This window comes from Falco peregrinus, chromosome 2, assembly GCF_023634155.1.
Source record: "Falco peregrinus isolate bFalPer1 chromosome 2, bFalPer1.pri, whole genome shotgun sequence".
Classification (NCBI taxonomy): Eukaryota; Metazoa; Chordata; class Aves; order Falconiformes; family Falconidae; genus Falco; species Falco peregrinus.
In genome coordinates this window covers 51,764,253-51,781,238 of record NC_073722.1, presented here as the reverse complement: position 1 = coordinate 51,781,238, position 16,986 = coordinate 51,764,253, and the positions used below count along the sequence as shown (strand labels likewise).

Here is a 16,986-nt window from a genome sequence, read left to right as displayed (position 1 = left end):
TCTTGCCACTTCTGCTGACCTTAATTCAGTTTAAATCTATATCTTTCTGAGTATTTCAAGTGGTTATACTGGTCTTTGCTGATCTTCTTCTTGTCCCTTTTCTAATGAATATGTCTGCTTTTTGAGGTTGCTCCTGCAATCTCACCTAATTAGAAAAATGCCTTTCTGAATGTGATTAAATCTGGTTTGTTTTGGGGCACTAATAACAGCTTCTTGGTCACACAGGCCCTTACACTTGTGTCTTTGATTCCTGCTCATGATTACTGGTTTAAGATTACCAGTCCAAATGTCACTATTATCTTAGTGAGTCAAGCAGCCTAAAGATTTGGGCATAGCAGGTCCAAGCCAGTAATTTTTATGTAGGCATAAATTCAAAATCACTTTTTTTGAGAAAAAGTGGTCATACAAAAGCCATTTTTTCAATAATGTGTTCTCTTCACAGTTTCACAGGGGGCTAATGAGTATCTGGAACCTCATTTTCAAAGCCTTCCATGAAAAATAAGCATAGTTTTCCCAAGAAAGTAATAATATCACTGTAGTGGCTACGCTTCACCAAATGGACATCCAAATTTACAATGAAAGTTCATGTCAGGGTACATATATCAGAGTATTCTCTGTGCCAAAACATGGTCCTGGAAGGATCAGGATAACAGATGAAGAACCTCAGCACTGTAGGCCAGCAATTTACAGAAAACTGAACACAAACACACCTCAGAGAAACTGATCAAAAGTCAGTTCAGAAGGAGAGAAAAGAAAAATCTTCCTTTGCACATCCCAGACTTTGGAAAGGAACCAAAACTGTATGATTCTAAGCACCATACAAGATTTTTTTTTTTTTAAATAGATTACATGGGACACATCATTTCTATGATAAATGAAGGCTGCATAACAGGTCATTCAGTGACCGCAGGGGATTACCTTCATGAGTCCTCTTCATCTCTCTTCATGTCTTTACTAGCATAAACTCTCACTTGTTGTGAGTCTCCATAAATTGAGTTATGAAGACTGAACTTTTCATCCTGGTTTAGAAAACTATTTCGGGGCCAGCTGCTGAAGCTATGCAGAAACAAACCAGTAATGATACATTATTATTGCCAGTCATTTTGATACTTTGTGTATCTGTTGAATATATTCATAAATGAGTTGGAAAGGGAAGTGAATGGTTAGGTGACAAAGCCCACTTATGATGCCAGAGTAGTCAAAACTAAATCTGATTGCAAAGAGCTGCAGTAAGTAATGATGGTCATGGTTCCAAGTTACAGCATAATAAGAAGATGGCAGCTGAAATTCAGTTCTGATAAATGTAAATAAGTTAGGAAGAAAATAATTTAAACTTTACCTTTATGGCAACAGATTAAATTATCTTCAGTTGTAAAGGAGAGATATTTTGAAAAGACTGTGGATAGCGCAATGCTTAGTGGACAACTAAAAGGTGTTAATATGCTCAAAACTGCAAAGAAAGCTATAGAGAAATGAACTTCAGGGTGTCATTGTGTGTATACAGATTTACATACGCTTGCATCCTCCGTTCCATGTGCTGTTCTGCTTCCTTGTCTCAAAAAAGTTACAGAGGACTTAGAATGGTTGCCAAAAAAAAGAAAAGAAAAATGGGATTGGCCACAGGTGTGGCATGGCTCGCGCTGAAGAATTTTAGACTTGAACTAGTTTAAACTCAGAGAGAGGCAACTGAAAAGACAGAAACTGGCTAAATAATAATATGTTATGAAACTTATTGAGAAGATGACTAAACAATGATTATTCATTCTTTCTGGTAACTCCAGGTCACAAAGTTATCAGGCTGCAGGTTTAAAAGAAAAAAAGCTATGCTTTTTAGTGCAATGCAACACGTTGCCAAGTCAATGCTTAGGATACCAAAAGATTCCAAAATGTATTAGAGAAATTAATGAAAAAAAATCAATTTAGGTCCATGAGACGTGAAACCTCTGATATACTCATTGATCTGGGGAGTCTGGAAATGTCAGTAGTGAGGAGGATATGCCACAGCAGACATTTGTCTCCATTTGCCTTGTTCTTTGACAGTGTCCACTAATGACTGAAATGGGCCACTATGAGAGATGGGAATCGCTGTTAGATGGAATGTCTGGGCGTGTGCCTGTATACTTTCTCATTGCTTTTAAGGTCTCCATCTTCATATAGAATGCTCATAATAGCACAAGGGTTGCACAGTAAAATGTGTATATGTATATGTATATGTATATGTATATGTATATGTATATGTATATGTCCTTTTTGGAAACAGGGGAAATAAAGCAGACTTACAGCAGTAAGAAAGTTAGGTTAAGATTCACATTGCCCCTTGCTGTGTTTCAGGGGACGTCAGGTACCCATCCTCTGGGAAGAACTCAGGGCTGTGAAACTCAGCTGGAGATAGTTTGCCTGTGTCCTACCTGGGGCATAATACATACTCCTGTTGTAGGTGCACCTTAGTGACTAGCCTAGACAGCTCACTGTTCAATACAGTGGCTTCTGTGGATACCTGACTCAGGTAACTACCCTCCCCATGTGTTGTACAGGGAGGTTTGGCAATTATTTAAAGGCTGTGAATTAAACAGTGTGATCACAAATGAACTGCCAGCTACACCTCCTCTGGGGGTGTTCATCCTTCAGGGAATAAAAGAGCTGCATGGTTAACTAGACTTTTTGTGAATCTAAGTTTTGGACTTTGGCAGATAAATCTTGCGTGAGGAATAGGCAGAGAGAGATGAGCCAGCAGAGAGGTCAGTGCAGGCTGTGGTTGCTCCCTGGAAACTTACAGGCTGTGATTCCTGGAAGCCTGCTGCTCTGAGGGGAAGGGTAGGGCTGAACCAGCCTCTTCCCAGACACTCATTTCAATCTGAGAGTGTTTATTAAGTCCAAATAATCAGGCAGAGCCAGACTGGCTTTTGTGGTGGATTGACCCTGGTGCCCACCAAAGCCACTCCATCACTCTCCTCCTCAGCTGGGCAGGGGGGAGGAAATGTAACGAAAGGCCCGTGGGTCGAGATAAGGGCAGGGGGGTCACTCAGCCAGTACCGACAGGGGCAAAACCGACCCGACTTGGGGAAATTAGTTTAATTCATTACCTATCAAAATCAGAGTAGGATAATGAGAAATATAACCAAATCTTAAACCACCTTCCCCTCACCCCTCCATCCTTCCCGGGCTCACCCTCACGCCTCACTCCTGATGTCTCTCCCTGCTCCCCGTGGGCTCCATGGGCTGAGGGCACAGCCGGCCTCGCCGCGGCCTTCACCGCGGGCTGGGGGGGAACCTCTGCTCTGGCGCCTGGAGCCCCTCCGGCCCTGCCTGCACCCACCGGGTGTCTGCGGGGCTGCTGCTCGCACACCTGCTCACTCCTCTCTGGCTGCAGTTGCTGTTGTGTACCGTTTCTTTCCCCTCCTTAAATACTTGGTCCCCCTGCTGCTACCACCGTCGCTGATGGGCTCGGCCTTGCCCAGCGGCGGGTCCATCCTGGAGCCGGCTGGCGTTGGCTCCATCGGGCATGGGGGGAGCTTCTGGCAGCTCCTCACAGCAGACACCCCTGTAGACTCCCACTACAAAAGCTTTGCCACGCAAACCCAATACAGCTTTCCACATACCCCAGTTCTTAAATTATTGACTGTATGGCTCCCATGGGAGCTGCAGTTTCAATTAGGGATGCGACATTAAGGAAATTGGTGCTGTCATGCAAGGAGGTTGTCACACGTAATATTTCGTCACTCACCTCTGAACCACAATCATCTTCTCAGCACCAGGGGAGAGGTGTGAAAAGCAAAGAGAAGAAATGAGATGGGATTGAATGGCCACATCCTGGTGATGGCTGACAGCCCTTTCGTCCTGTCCTGCTTTGCTGCGGTATCTGTCCCACCAGTTTACTGCCACAAAGCTGCAGACCTGTGCATCACCATCACTACAAAGGCAGCAGGCATTTCACAGGCATCACAATATCATTTGTCTTTAAATTCTGTTTGTCAGCAAAATTATGCTTGTTACTGTGATCTGCTGTCTATTATAAGCCTCTTCACTCTAACTCGTCTCTAAGATCTTCCTGCTGAGGTCCAGGGTCTCAGTGAGGGTGGCAGTGGCTGAGAATATGTTTCCAGTAAAGTATATCTAACCTTAGATGCAGATGACGAAGTGTCCTTCTCCCAGTATATTTAATTTGTATTTGACCCAAAGAATCACTTTACCTTGAAACTTTCACCAGAAGAATAAAGGAAGAGGGTACTTCAAAGCAACTCCTGTGAACTCTTCTCCTGCTGTCAACTGAACAAAAGGGTGAGACTGCATCCTTCAGTATACACACCAAAGGCAGGCTAGGAAATGAATGTCTTTCCTGAGAATAAGTTTTGGCCTACACTGCTGAGAAATATCTTTATTCCTGGGCAAGTCCCTGTAGTTTTTAAACTGGATTCTGGCTAACTAGAAAGAAAATTTTCTCTCTGTGGTCCCACAAAGTCTAATAAAATGATTATTTGGGAATTTCATAGCTGCTTTCCTGTTCCTTGCACATGTGGATCTGCAGACTTACCTAAACTAGAAAAACTAGTTCACATTTTAAAATGTGGCTGGACAGATATTGTTTATGATGATCCTTGTCTTGGATGGACAATAACCCATTTCTGAGAAACACCTATTTTACTAGTCTGAACATGACTTTAATGTTAGTGTTGATCAGAAGTTTTAGTCTTATTTTCTTAAATGGCTGCACATGATCTGATGTTTTCATTTATATACCTCATGTCTTCACTCTTATTTTGCTTTATCAGTTCCCAGGGTAAACCTGAGACCTCAAGACATTGCAGGCCAACAGACTACAGCATCCAGTATAATCTGTCACCAGACTTCCACATACTAGTATTTCATATGTCACTCACGCTGTATGTGCACCTGAACCCATTATGCTTGATTATAAATTGCTGGTTGATAGAAAATTATATTCACAGGCATTTACTGAACATAATTACTCAGCAGGAACTATCAACCTGAATCTATTAGCTGTGGTGTAAGCACATTTCCCTAAGGATTTTTGGAAATGGTGGGAGTAAATGTTATGAATGTCAGTGGTACAAGAAGACATCTGTGCTGCACAGGGATACTTCCTCCATCATTTTACTTTCAGCTGTAGTAAAGCATAACTTTTAGTGTGCACCTCATTCATTTAAATTTAAATGGAGTTAAACAGAGTTATTTGAATGATTACATGGTAATCTACTGAGCTATCAAAACACATACCTCACAGTGTATTAGGAAAACAGACTTCAGATTACAACTGTTTCTGTCAAAGCAGTCAGTACCAAGAGTACATGTTTGGGGCCAAAAACAGACTGAGTTAAATATTGGTTAGACACAGGACAGCTCCTACCCCAAAGGGAGCACACAAGATTTTCAAAGGTATCTGAAACAATTGGGAATTAGATGACAAAGTATTTTTCAAGATATAGCCCAAGTCATGCAGAAAAGCCATTGCTGGCAGACCCAGAGCCTGGATATGCTACAGGCACATCCGCATGGACGAACAGGTAATTGCACCCCTGTACTCTTCAGTGACTTCATTACCCTGCTCTTGGCAGTGTTTATTGCTGTGTGCTATGTTCCAGGCTGATAGTACTCTTCAATTTCTGCACACCTGAACAGTGTGGGTGTAAATTAGCTCTAATCCAGAAGCAAATTGGCTCTGCTAAGCGTGCTGTGTGGTGAGTTTATACAGCCGCTAGACAGGAAGGGCCTTGAATCCATGGTTCAAAGAGGAAAGGTACCTATTTTTCTGGAGATGCAACAAGACTATATTCCTTCAAACAAATAATTGAAAAATAATTTATTTAGTTTGAGCTCCTTTAGTAGTCCTTGAGGAGAGACTTGTACCTCCCAAGGTTGATCTGCAACACATATACTAGATAACTTAGACTGGAACTAATTAATCTATGTCAGTGCCTCTATTTGTCCTGTGGGGAGAGCCTGAATTAATCTTTCTGTTGTCTACAGTTAGCTGGCATAAAATTCATTCCACATTTGTGGGCTTGGTTCATTTCTGCAAAACTAAACGCCTAGTTGCCAGTCCAACAGGCACAGGTTGTCTGTGGTCTGCTGTGGCATCTGCCTGCTCTCTCAGTGTCAGGTAATCAAGGGCATCTTGTATGGCACCAAACACAAACTGCGGAGCAACTGCATTTGAGCCATATGCACCTAGCCATGGGGGCAGGAGGCCAAGAACAAGCAAGTTATAAATATGAACATTATCAAGGAAGAGCAAAAGACTCATGACGCCCACTCTTGCTAGTGATTTGGTGAGGTTGCTACCTAGACCCAGGTCTCACAAAATACGTACCTGCTATTACACAAACACACAGTAGCATTGTGTTTCATTTAAAGCTTCTGTGCACATGTTGATTCTCCACACAAATTCTAGAGCAAGGGGAAATCAGCTTACAGACTCTAATTTTCACTTTGGAGTTGTGTGACAGTGCTGATGTTGCTGAGTGATGAGTGTTGTCTCTGCTCCAGTTGGTCCTTAAGTCTGCTGAGATCTGAACCAAGCTTCCTCTGGTGCAGAGCAAGATTGTTCTTTCTGTGTTTACTTGAAAATGTTTAGCAAATTCGGACACTTTTCAGTGTTTTCTGTTTTCCTGAAAGGACTACTGAGATCACTCTGTGCACAAGCTAAAGAACTAACTCTGCCATGGTTACTGCTCCTCTGTTAGGTGTAAAGAAGTTTTTTTCAATAAAAAAAGAGCATTAACTATATACAACTGTCCTTTAAGATAGTTTTAATTAGCTATATAATTAGTTAGTTTAATTAAATAGTCCTCCAGAGTTGGGATTCTTTTGAATCCTTCCTCATTTTTCAGGTGTTTAACTCTCCTTCCATTTCTGCTTTTTTACTTCTCCTGCATTTTCCACCTTCATTGTTGTTTTCTGCTTATTTTTTAGAAGTGGAATATAGACAGTCTTCATACTGCTTAGTTGTTAGTATGATCCCTGCCATAATTTTTCCCAGGCTAAAATCACTTTCTGAAGTCATTCCCTTCATGTTTCAGAGGTTAGCATAGACCAAAGGCTGCCTAGTAGGCAGCTGGAATACAACTCTGGTTTGAAAGTCAGAGAGCTTAGCCATAAGGATGCAAGCCAGTCTGTGTCACTTAGTTTCCAGTCATCGATCCCTGTGCCATTTCACCTTCTGGTGCGAATGTAGCTGATGCCTAAAATACAGAAATGACATTCCCATGTAGCTCTCTGTTTGCTGTCTGACAGACCTCCTGGGTACAGCTGGGGAATGGGAAGTGGATGAATACTTTGGCAGGTGTTTGGGTTACCAGGTAACTTAATCTTATGCAAGATTATTATATCAATTAATTGTGATATATGTTGCTATGAAATCAGAGCACTTCTTTTCAAATTGGGGAATTTTGCAGAATTTGGCCAGAAATTTACCTCCGTTCACATGTGCTAACCACATGCCAGTTCCTCCCCCTGCAACCTAGTTTCCTTGGGAAGCAAACACAAGCATCAAATGGCAAGATGGGATCTGCAGCTCACACCAACAGAATGTGGGCAATCCAGGAGTATTGTATTAATTCTTTTTTTGTTAGCATGTTTCCTCAAGATTTACACTGAGCAAAGGTTAGTATTTTCTTCTTTATGGATGGAAGTGTAAAATATACAAATGTCCTGAACCTCTGATCTTATTTTTGTTAACTTTTTTAAAAAGAAATCAAATACAGGAATTTTCACTGATTTCTGATATATTTGGTGGGTATTTTGTTTTGAAAAGTAAAAATACTCTTCCAAAATATGTGTATTCAGTTAAAAAAAGCCTGACCAGGATGCTTTGCTCACTTTTTTCTTCTTTATTTTTTAAAAAAATGTAGTTGAATGAAAACCTGGCATATGAAAACTAGTAAGCAGAATAATGGAGATATAAGAGAAAAAGTAACACATACAATTGTAAAATGCTGCCAGCTTCTGCAACTTTTACAAAAACAGAACACAGCAAGAACCAATTTATAAGAGAAATCTTTAAAAATGCAGGCAGAAAATTAAGTGTCCACGTAGCAAACTCCATTCTTATTCTCCACAGTGGCAGACAGATGACAAGCCAAGCTGCTTATTGTCCCAGAAATCATGCTCAGTTAACATTTCTACAATCATTGCCTGCAATTGATGTTAAAATGATTGCAGAAAAATAGTGTGGAAAGTTTTTGAATTGGAGTATTAAATGCACATGCGTATAACCCATTATTTTTTAAAAGATGTGTGCACACTGCAGGACCTACATATTACTGCCCCAAAAATGCCCTGATTTTGTAGGATGTGCACTTCTACTTATGTGCATGAGGTCCTGTAAAACTTAAATAAGGGATTTTATGAAAGATAAGGCTTTGCATGAGCTTGGGGCAGTGACTTTTTCTGTCTAAAGCACAAAAGATTCTGGATGCCATGAACACTTTTACTTAGTGTCAGACCAAGGAAACAGTCTTTTTGGGGCTGCTGGGTGAGCTGACCCAGAAGATGAGCTGGTATGACCAACATTGTTATACCACCTACTTACCAATGAACACTCATTATTTAGGTCAGAGAGGTAAACCAAAACATATGCCTTCTTGTGGTGGTTATACTTGATATGTAAAGTTCAAGATATGCAGCTTTCTGTTTATACTTTCTGTCACACTTCAGATTACCAATGCCAGGGGCAACACTGGGCATTGAGGTGACAGTGTGAGTCCTTTTGAGCCTTCACAGTCCAAATCCTTCTGTTTTTTTCTCAGAACAAGTTTCTCTGCATGGAACTGCTCCAAAATGTGAGGAACATAGGGATGTACTATATATTTTTTCCACAAGGATGAAATATTGCCACAGTTAAACTCCAACGTCTCATTAACATCCCGACGTCCCTTTCTTTTTACACCTTTTGTCTGGAAATAAAGGAGATGGGTGGGGATATAGTTTGAGGAGCTCTAGAGTGCCACAAATTTACCAAATGCTAGGGCTGAGAGTTTCATTTTTGTTTTGTGTGTAACTGAGAAGGGAATCCAGTTCTGATGAGGGATACAACCAGCCACTAACCATCTCCTTTCTTTTAGAAAGCAAATTCTAGACCACTTGGTACAACAGTGCTTTGTTATCATCAAGACAGATTAGTTGCGTTCAGGGACAGGCAGTGATGCGGTGGGAAGATTTAAAGCAGTCATGTTAACCACTTCTGTCTGATTCATTCACCCAGGCATTTTTTGCTTGTGTTTGTGTACAAATTTTGATGTATCATTACAACGCTGAACAACAACAAAAAAAAACTAACAACAAAAAAAGAGTAGTAGGCAATAGCAGTGGGCACGGAACAGACCTTGCCTCCCCTTAGTGCCGAGATATCTCACTTCAGTCTTGGCTATCTACAACTAGCTTCTATCTTGGGTAGACATGCTGGGTATTCCCAGCTATGCAAGTATCCCTGTGAGATATTGCTACAGTAGGGGTCCTCTTTACATTATGGAGTCCAACTCTGCAGCATTACACCAGTCTGTAAAAATTATTTTCAATTTGGCTGGAATATTTGCAACTCCAGAATATCTAGCAATTTTAGTTATATGGCATATCTTCCAAATTTCTGTTTTCTATGACCAGGATATAATAAAACAATGCCTATGTCTGTCACTTTCTGGCTTCTTCTAATTCCTTTACAAAATGTAATTGCTAGATATTTTCTATTGAGAATGAAAATTATTTCGTGTTGCATTTTGAAAGAATACTATATTCGGAATAGTCTGTATTTATCAGCTGATATTCTAAAAAGCCAGGATTTAGACATAAAGGTCTTTACTGTTTTTTTCTGAAGTCCTCTTTGTAGTTTCTGTATCTGTGCTCCAGTAGACAAAACGCAGTGACATGCACAGAGACATGTAGCTGAAATAGTTCCTTTCTGAGCACAATCATTCCCACTGACAGATCAGTTATTTTTTTCTCATGATTCAGACATGTTCGGAATTAGCCTTCTAGCAAGGCCATCTGGTCATCAGCATTTCTTCTCTCTAGCTGCTACATCATAGAACTGAGGTGGGTTTTTAACTATTTAGCAGGCTGTCTCCCAGGATTCATGAATCTGAAAAGCTAGCATAGATGTGCCTCATCTGTTCTGACCTCAGACCCCCTCCCCTGTGAAGAACAACTGGGATAAATGCTCCACAGATTTATCTACCCCTCAGGGCTTCTTTCAAGGAATGTAAAAGTTTCCAGTAATATAACTTTTTCTCATACAATAAAACTGCTGTTTCTAAACAGTTTGCCCACCTTTTCCCCAAACCAAAAGCAAAAGCTGTTTTCTCCAGCAAAGTGTTTGAAATATCAGTAGGTCAAGTTAAAATGCTAAATCTAGAAGTGGTAAAGCAAATCCACTGCCCACTCATACCAGTCTCTTTCTTCCACACCCAGGAGGCTGGGTTTGAAGCACGGGCAAAGTCACTTGCAAATTTGCAAAAAAAACAAAGAAAAAAAATTTTAAAAAAATTCCTGTAGGACCTGGTACATGTGGAGTCTCCGAGGAGTGGTAGTTCTGCTGGCTTCAATTCTCTTTTGTCAGTAGAAATTCTGTCCTCACTGTTTGAAACAGCTTGCATTTCTGTGGCTTCAGTTTCACACTGACAGCCTGGCAAGACCCATTGATGAGTACATCAGCTGCACAAAGGTGTTATGTGCACCAAGGTATTGTCTGCCCAGAGCAAACAGGCAAGAGTGACAGACAGTGTGACAGCTTCCATACAGTTCTCAAACGTAGCAGATAGATTTTGTAAGCCTGATCTTACTGCTCTGTATTGCTGTAGGGTTTTTTTGACTAGCATTTATTCCCTGTCCCTTGAATGCCCTTCCACTGACCAATACCTGATTCAAGATCAAGCATTGGAAATCAGTACCGCAGGAATTCTACTATAATATCTGCATATCAAGATAATAAGAATCTTAAAAACCTTTACATAGCTCACACAGAGACTTTGTTTTTACCAGAAAAACTGTTGAAGCCCAAGACTGGACTGAAGGCTCAGTTACTTTTCCCGACCCATTCTTGTAGTGATTGATTGGTACAGCCTCTTTCTTCCTCACTGCTGGAGAGGAGATTGTTCAGTGCTGTGTCACACACTATCGGTATTGCATGGGGCAGTGGTGAAGGGAAGGAAAACTCAGCTTATCTCTTTGTTGGTTCAGCAGAACCACCCGATTCCCAGCTTAACTGCCTCAGAGACTACTTATGTATTTGTACAGAATTGTTATGGAATAAATGTAATAGACAACGTTCATACTAATTTTTATCCTCTTTTTCCCTGCAGGATATTTTTGTTTTCTGTTGTTTTTTTTCCCCATGTAACTATCTACTAGAACTTCTTTTTCAGTTTTTTCATCTGCAGCTAGCCATTTTACCATTTATTCTCAGTCAATAGCATTCAGCACAGGAACAGCTAACCTGGTTCAGATCCACAACTAAGTCCTCATCAAGTGATTCATTCTCCCTGGGCCTTTACCAGGTAGCTGCATCAGCTTAAAGGCAAGATAAGTCAATCACTGGAAAACAGTTTTCTTCGAGTAATTTATTGCACTAATGCCACTTTTAAACTGCATAAAAATGGCCCAGACTGCATCTATTTTGCCATGATTACGGGAACTGTGTTGAGGTGCCCGTGTTTTTAAAAAGCTGAGAACATCTGATGGAAAAGTGCTCCCGCTCTGGTACCAAGGAATCAAAAGTGCAGGAACAAGAGACAAATTTCCCTTCCGCAACTGTCCAACATTTTAGCTGAAGAGACTGCTTGTGCACACACAGCTGCTGTGGTGAGATTTGTTTAGGTCCTGACCTGAGCCTAACTGCAGTTTGGAGCTAGATTGAAATACAGACCAATTGCTTTATTTTACTTTTGCTGAAATTTCAGTAGTTTGGGAGGAGGCCTTAGTCTCTTAGCAAATCTGTAATTTTGACGGTTATGTTGACTCTGCAACTTTTCATCCTTCTTCATTCCACTTCTCCTACTAAGCAGCCTGAAGACAAGCTTTCAGTATTCTTCTTCATCTAGTGAACAAAGCTGAGCTGCAAGTTCTTCCCTGGTAGTCCCCAAGTTTACTACTGGGTTTCATTAGATGTTTGTGATCTTCAGTCTGGCCTACCATAGCTGTAGCAGTCTTTTTTGCTTCAGTATTATATTTTCCATGCTAGCTTTTAGCCAGTCTGTTCTCTTTACTCTTTTATTTTTATATATTCAATAATGCGTATATGCATAATTACATATGCAGTATAATTACATTTTGCTTGATTATATATGCCACCTTTTCTTAATCATCACAGACACCAGACTGTAATTCCCCATTTCATTCAGGCCTGTGAAAGACAGAGCAGTACTTAAAGGCACAAAGCTCTCAGCTTCCATCATTCTCGGCAGCAGCTGCCTCAACATCTGATGTGCAAGTACAAGGGAAATCCCATGTTGCTCAGCATGTTCCTGCTCACTGTATCCTTTGCCTAGTCAAGAGCTGCAAGTACAAGCCTATAACATTGCTTTGACACCAGTTTATCCGGAAAAATCTCCTGTGGGTATGGGTCTGACAAGAACCCAAGGTTTCATCAGTCCAGTCATGGATTCAATGTTCTTTTTGTTTCTATTTCTTATCCACAACTTATCCAGCTCAGATTTATGATCAGAGCTCCAAATCATGTGAGATTTCTGGACAAATACAAATCCCACTCAGCTTCACCCCCTTACATTCTCTCTACTTGTCAAGAGAGAAGTTGAGGGACAGAAAAAGGCTTTAGTTTGCCCAGAGGGTGACAGAGGTAGAAACAGGAGCAGCATCTCTTGATTCTTAGTCCAATTCCCCAGCTCCCAGGGCATACTGTTAAATAGGTGTTAGCATGCCCATAATAACGCCTTATAGTGAAGTCTTTATGTAATTTTAATCACTGAATAAAGTGATTGATAAATTATTAAATAGTTAACAATTAATTTTTTACTACATCATCAGGTTAATAACCTATTGATTACTTCGATAGTTTATAATTCTAGATACAGAAACAGAAAATGTCTGAAAAGGCAACACAATGAAGCACTCCTAAAACAACATATTTCCTTAGCACTTCCAAACCCCCAAAATCTAATTATGGTTCAATAATAGACCTGGAAAGCAGGAACAGGATAAAAGAAAATAATGGAAATAGATCAACCACAGAAACCACCTTTGTAGAGAGTGGGAAGTTTGAGGCTAGTCACTGGTATCTTTTGAACTCAGCATGGGCTTTATTTCTCTCCTTTCTCCATTGTCCTCCTTACACACTGCCTTTGTGCCAGTTTGAGTGGTTTAAAAAAAATAATAACGGTGTTTTCCTGCTTTATGCTGTTATTGAGAGACTTCTTATTTCCCCATTACTTTTAGCAGTACAGTAAATGTCTTTTTTTCCAGCATTTTATGAACCACATAAACATTAAACAAATTCAGGGAGAAAGCACCTTGCATGTCTTAGAACACAGTGATTCCTCAGATCTCCATAAAGCCAAAATTTTTCTCACTCCACTATTTAGAAGTTTGCACCCCACAGTTTGCCATGAGTTTCCAAGCACTGTAGCCTTTTTTCTTGATGGCTACAATTACCTTAGTCTTGTAAGGTCCAGTAGCTCAGACGCTAAAGTGTTTCAAGTCTTTGCCTCATTCAATTACTCTCCTGGTAGTTCCCATGGATGTTTTCTGAAGCCCTTATTAAAATATATATATAAAAAAAAAATCATCATTTTTGCTGTCTTTCATTCCTTGGTGCCAAAGACAGTTTCAACAGGAAGTTACATACTACATTCAGATGTGCAGGAATTATATATCTCAGTTTTCTTAGAGCCCTTAGATGAAAATCCACTGTCTTAACGCTTTGTCAACATTCATTTGAACAACTGGTTCTAAAGCTGTTTCACTGATAGTTTGACTGGATATGATGGACAAATTTCTCATAAAGAAAGGAATGCCTCTAAGCTCATTTGTCCTGAACGGTGATGAAGACATCTAGGGACTCATATTTCTTGTGCTATCCTCTAATATCTCAGTCATCCATTGGCTTGTAGACTCACTGGTAACAGTTGTATTTCTGGTGCACTTGAGAAAATCACCATTAGGGTAGATGTTTCTAGCAGTTTCTTCTTTTTTTTTTTTAGTCGCCTTATAGCTTTTTATTTAATCTATGTTTGTACTTTTTTAAACCTAACCTATTTGGACAGTATTTGCATTATTTTTACTTTAAATAGCTTCCTTTATTCCTCCATTTAGCTATGACAGTATTCTCATGTCCTTTCACATTCTCTTCTGAGTCTTCAGTATGGTGTCCCTATAATCTTTATGTCACCTGGAAGTATTTTACCCTTTGAAACTTACCCTTTACATTTCAGTTTTGCGTGCTTTTACATTATTGAGCATTTTCTACATATTCAGTGTTATAAAGTGGTTTTGGAGTATACCATATATACCACTTATAATCACTGTAGCAAAGACCTTCTTCAGTAGTGTCTCTAGTCCCAACTCTGGGTGCCTTTTTTGGGAATACATCAACAGCTGTTTCTTGTTTTGAGAAAACAATCAGGGAAAATTTCCTCCAAAACAGCAGCTGTTTATGTTAAAAAAAAAATATGTTCTCTACCTCATAGCTTCCCCATGAATCTTTACACCTTTCTTGAAAGTATTTATATGGTGTCCGTGTTTGGAAGAGAACACTGAATATCACATGAATTACAGTAAAATCACAGAAGTTGATACCACTGCTGAACAGAAATGCCAAGAAGCTTGATGATAAAATGATCGGTGGGAACTGAAGGTGCTGCTGGGGCTGTTGCTGTTCTCTAGAAAATGATAGTAAAGGAAGATAACTTTGCAGTCTTTAAACAACGTAGGATTTTATTGTTGTTGTTCCTTGAAACCACCTAGAAGGCTTTGACAACATATGAAGTAATAAAATGAGGAATACCGAATCTACTTTCACTCATGGTTTCTTCCTCTTTACTGATGGAAGTTACTGATAATTTTGTAGGACAGCAAAGGGGAGCAGCTGCTTACTGCCATGGTGTGCCCAGTCAACAACTGTCATCAGCCTTGAGCTACCTGGAGGTTTTGTCAAGTTATAGTCTGAGCAAAGGTGCCAGAGAAAGCACTCTCCTCTGCTGGTTATTTATGATAGACTTTAATGGGAGCAGGATTTGACCAAGACCCAACTGCACGTATTTAGGAGGAAGTAATCATCAACACTTAAAATAAACAGCAACTATAAAGCTCAAGGAGTTAATAGGGAGCAAATGGTGCAGGAATCTGTTTTATACAGAGGTGTATGTGGCTATCTCTGGGACCAGCAACAGTTGTCATTCTGATACAGTTATCTGCACGATAGCTATATCAATGTTTTTAAACTTTGGCAGATTAAGAAGACAGCAGGATCAAAGTGGACAGACTTCCAGCATGGACAGCAGAACATCCCTTCAGAGCCATGAGAAACTCCAAGATGGGCGTAACAACAACTTACTGGGACACGGCTGCACAAGAGGCTGCAGCAGCTAGTGAGCTACAGCCCTGCACGCACCTCCACCCTGGCAAGGCGAGGAAAGGTCCTCTCTGCGCATGCCTTCATCTTCACCCCTCGGATCCTGGGACATCTGACTCCTCCAAAAGCAGGATTCCTAGACAATGACAAGCCCATGGAGCCCACTGGCTGAGACTTTCCACATATGATCCTGCTCTTTTGACTCTGCCACTGGAAAAATAACCATCAGCAACAAAATACCGTTTTATAAGTAAGTGTGACTTTCCTTTTCAAAATCCTGGAAGAAAACTTGAAACAATTCATTAGGCAGTTTCTCAAAGATTGCCACATTTCTGGCTACTTGCAAGAGACAAAGTTATATTGGGGCCAGCTTTATCCTGAAGACTTTATGTTACCCTCTCTGTCTCTGTTGATTAAAATGGTCCAGTTTGAAATTTTGTGAAACTGCTGGACAAAGCTGTTTCTGAGCACCTGGTATTGAGTTTATAACGGATGTATATGATGTAAATACATGAATGTAGTGTTAAATAGGCCAAATACTGAATAATATAATTTATATACCTGAAGACCATTGGAAAAGTTGGAGCTTGAATGTACTCACATTGTTCTTTAACTTCATGCATTCTGCTTTGTAGTAAAAGATGTGACCCTGGCCAAGTCCAGGTTTTGCTAGTGGCTTTAGTGGATGCAGGATAAGGCACGTTAGTAGTGTATGATAACCATGACAAAGACAGACCTTTTCATTTGTAACAATAGGCTGACTGAGCCAGAGTTGAAAAGCAGCTTAGTAAGGAGAGCTAGAAACATTAAGAATTTGCTCAGATCCATAGTTAGGTGCTATAAAATGTGAGGAAGTTACATGTGTGTCTGTTTTCATGGATCTATTCTGGATGAGAACCATCTTGAATAGAAACATAATTTATCCAAAGTATTGTTGACATGAAACCTTTTTTTTTTTTTCCAAACAACATCCACAATTCCAAACATTTATGGTATTTTACAACTTGTACATCCACATTTTGATAATAAATGCATGCTTGTTCTGTCTTATTGTGCATAAATTTTATTTGTTCTGTCTTATTGTGTATAAATTTTAAGGGTTAGCATCCATAAGCAAATTTCAGTTCAAATTTTTAAAACAGATAAGTTAGGCTTTTGGAAGTGAAAAATATTTTTTTTGTAATAATGTATTTTTACGGCACTGTTTCTGTTCTGTCTTTTACAAAACAAAGTTCTTTGTAATTGAACCAATTTAAAATTTTAGCTTCATGTTATATGCAATTTTTGCCACAATTTTTTTCACAAAATACAGATTTTTATCACTCCATGAAATGACATGGTGTTCCTATGAGCAACAGAACAGTTTACAGATGTGCTAAGGTAAAGATTTTACATCTGTCATGAGCATGGTGTTGGTCTACTTGCTTAATTTGGGCATAGACTGAAATAAT

The 16,986-nt window shown here is 39.9% G+C and overlaps 1 protein-coding gene across 1 annotated transcript in view; it reads left to right on the top strand.

The window, feature by feature from the left end:
• STK32B (serine/threonine kinase 32B) overlaps positions 1–16,627 on the top strand; it is a 179,179-nt gene extending 162,552 nt beyond the window's left edge. Inside the window, exon 12 of the mRNA XM_055798000.1 lies at positions 15,414–16,627. Coding sequence (XP_055653975.1) covers positions 15,414–15,552 — 139 coding nt within the window. The 3' untranslated portion in view covers positions 15,553–16,627. The remainder of the gene's footprint in view (positions 1–15,413) is intronic.
• The last annotated feature ends 359 nt before the right edge of the window (positions 16,628–16,986 follow it).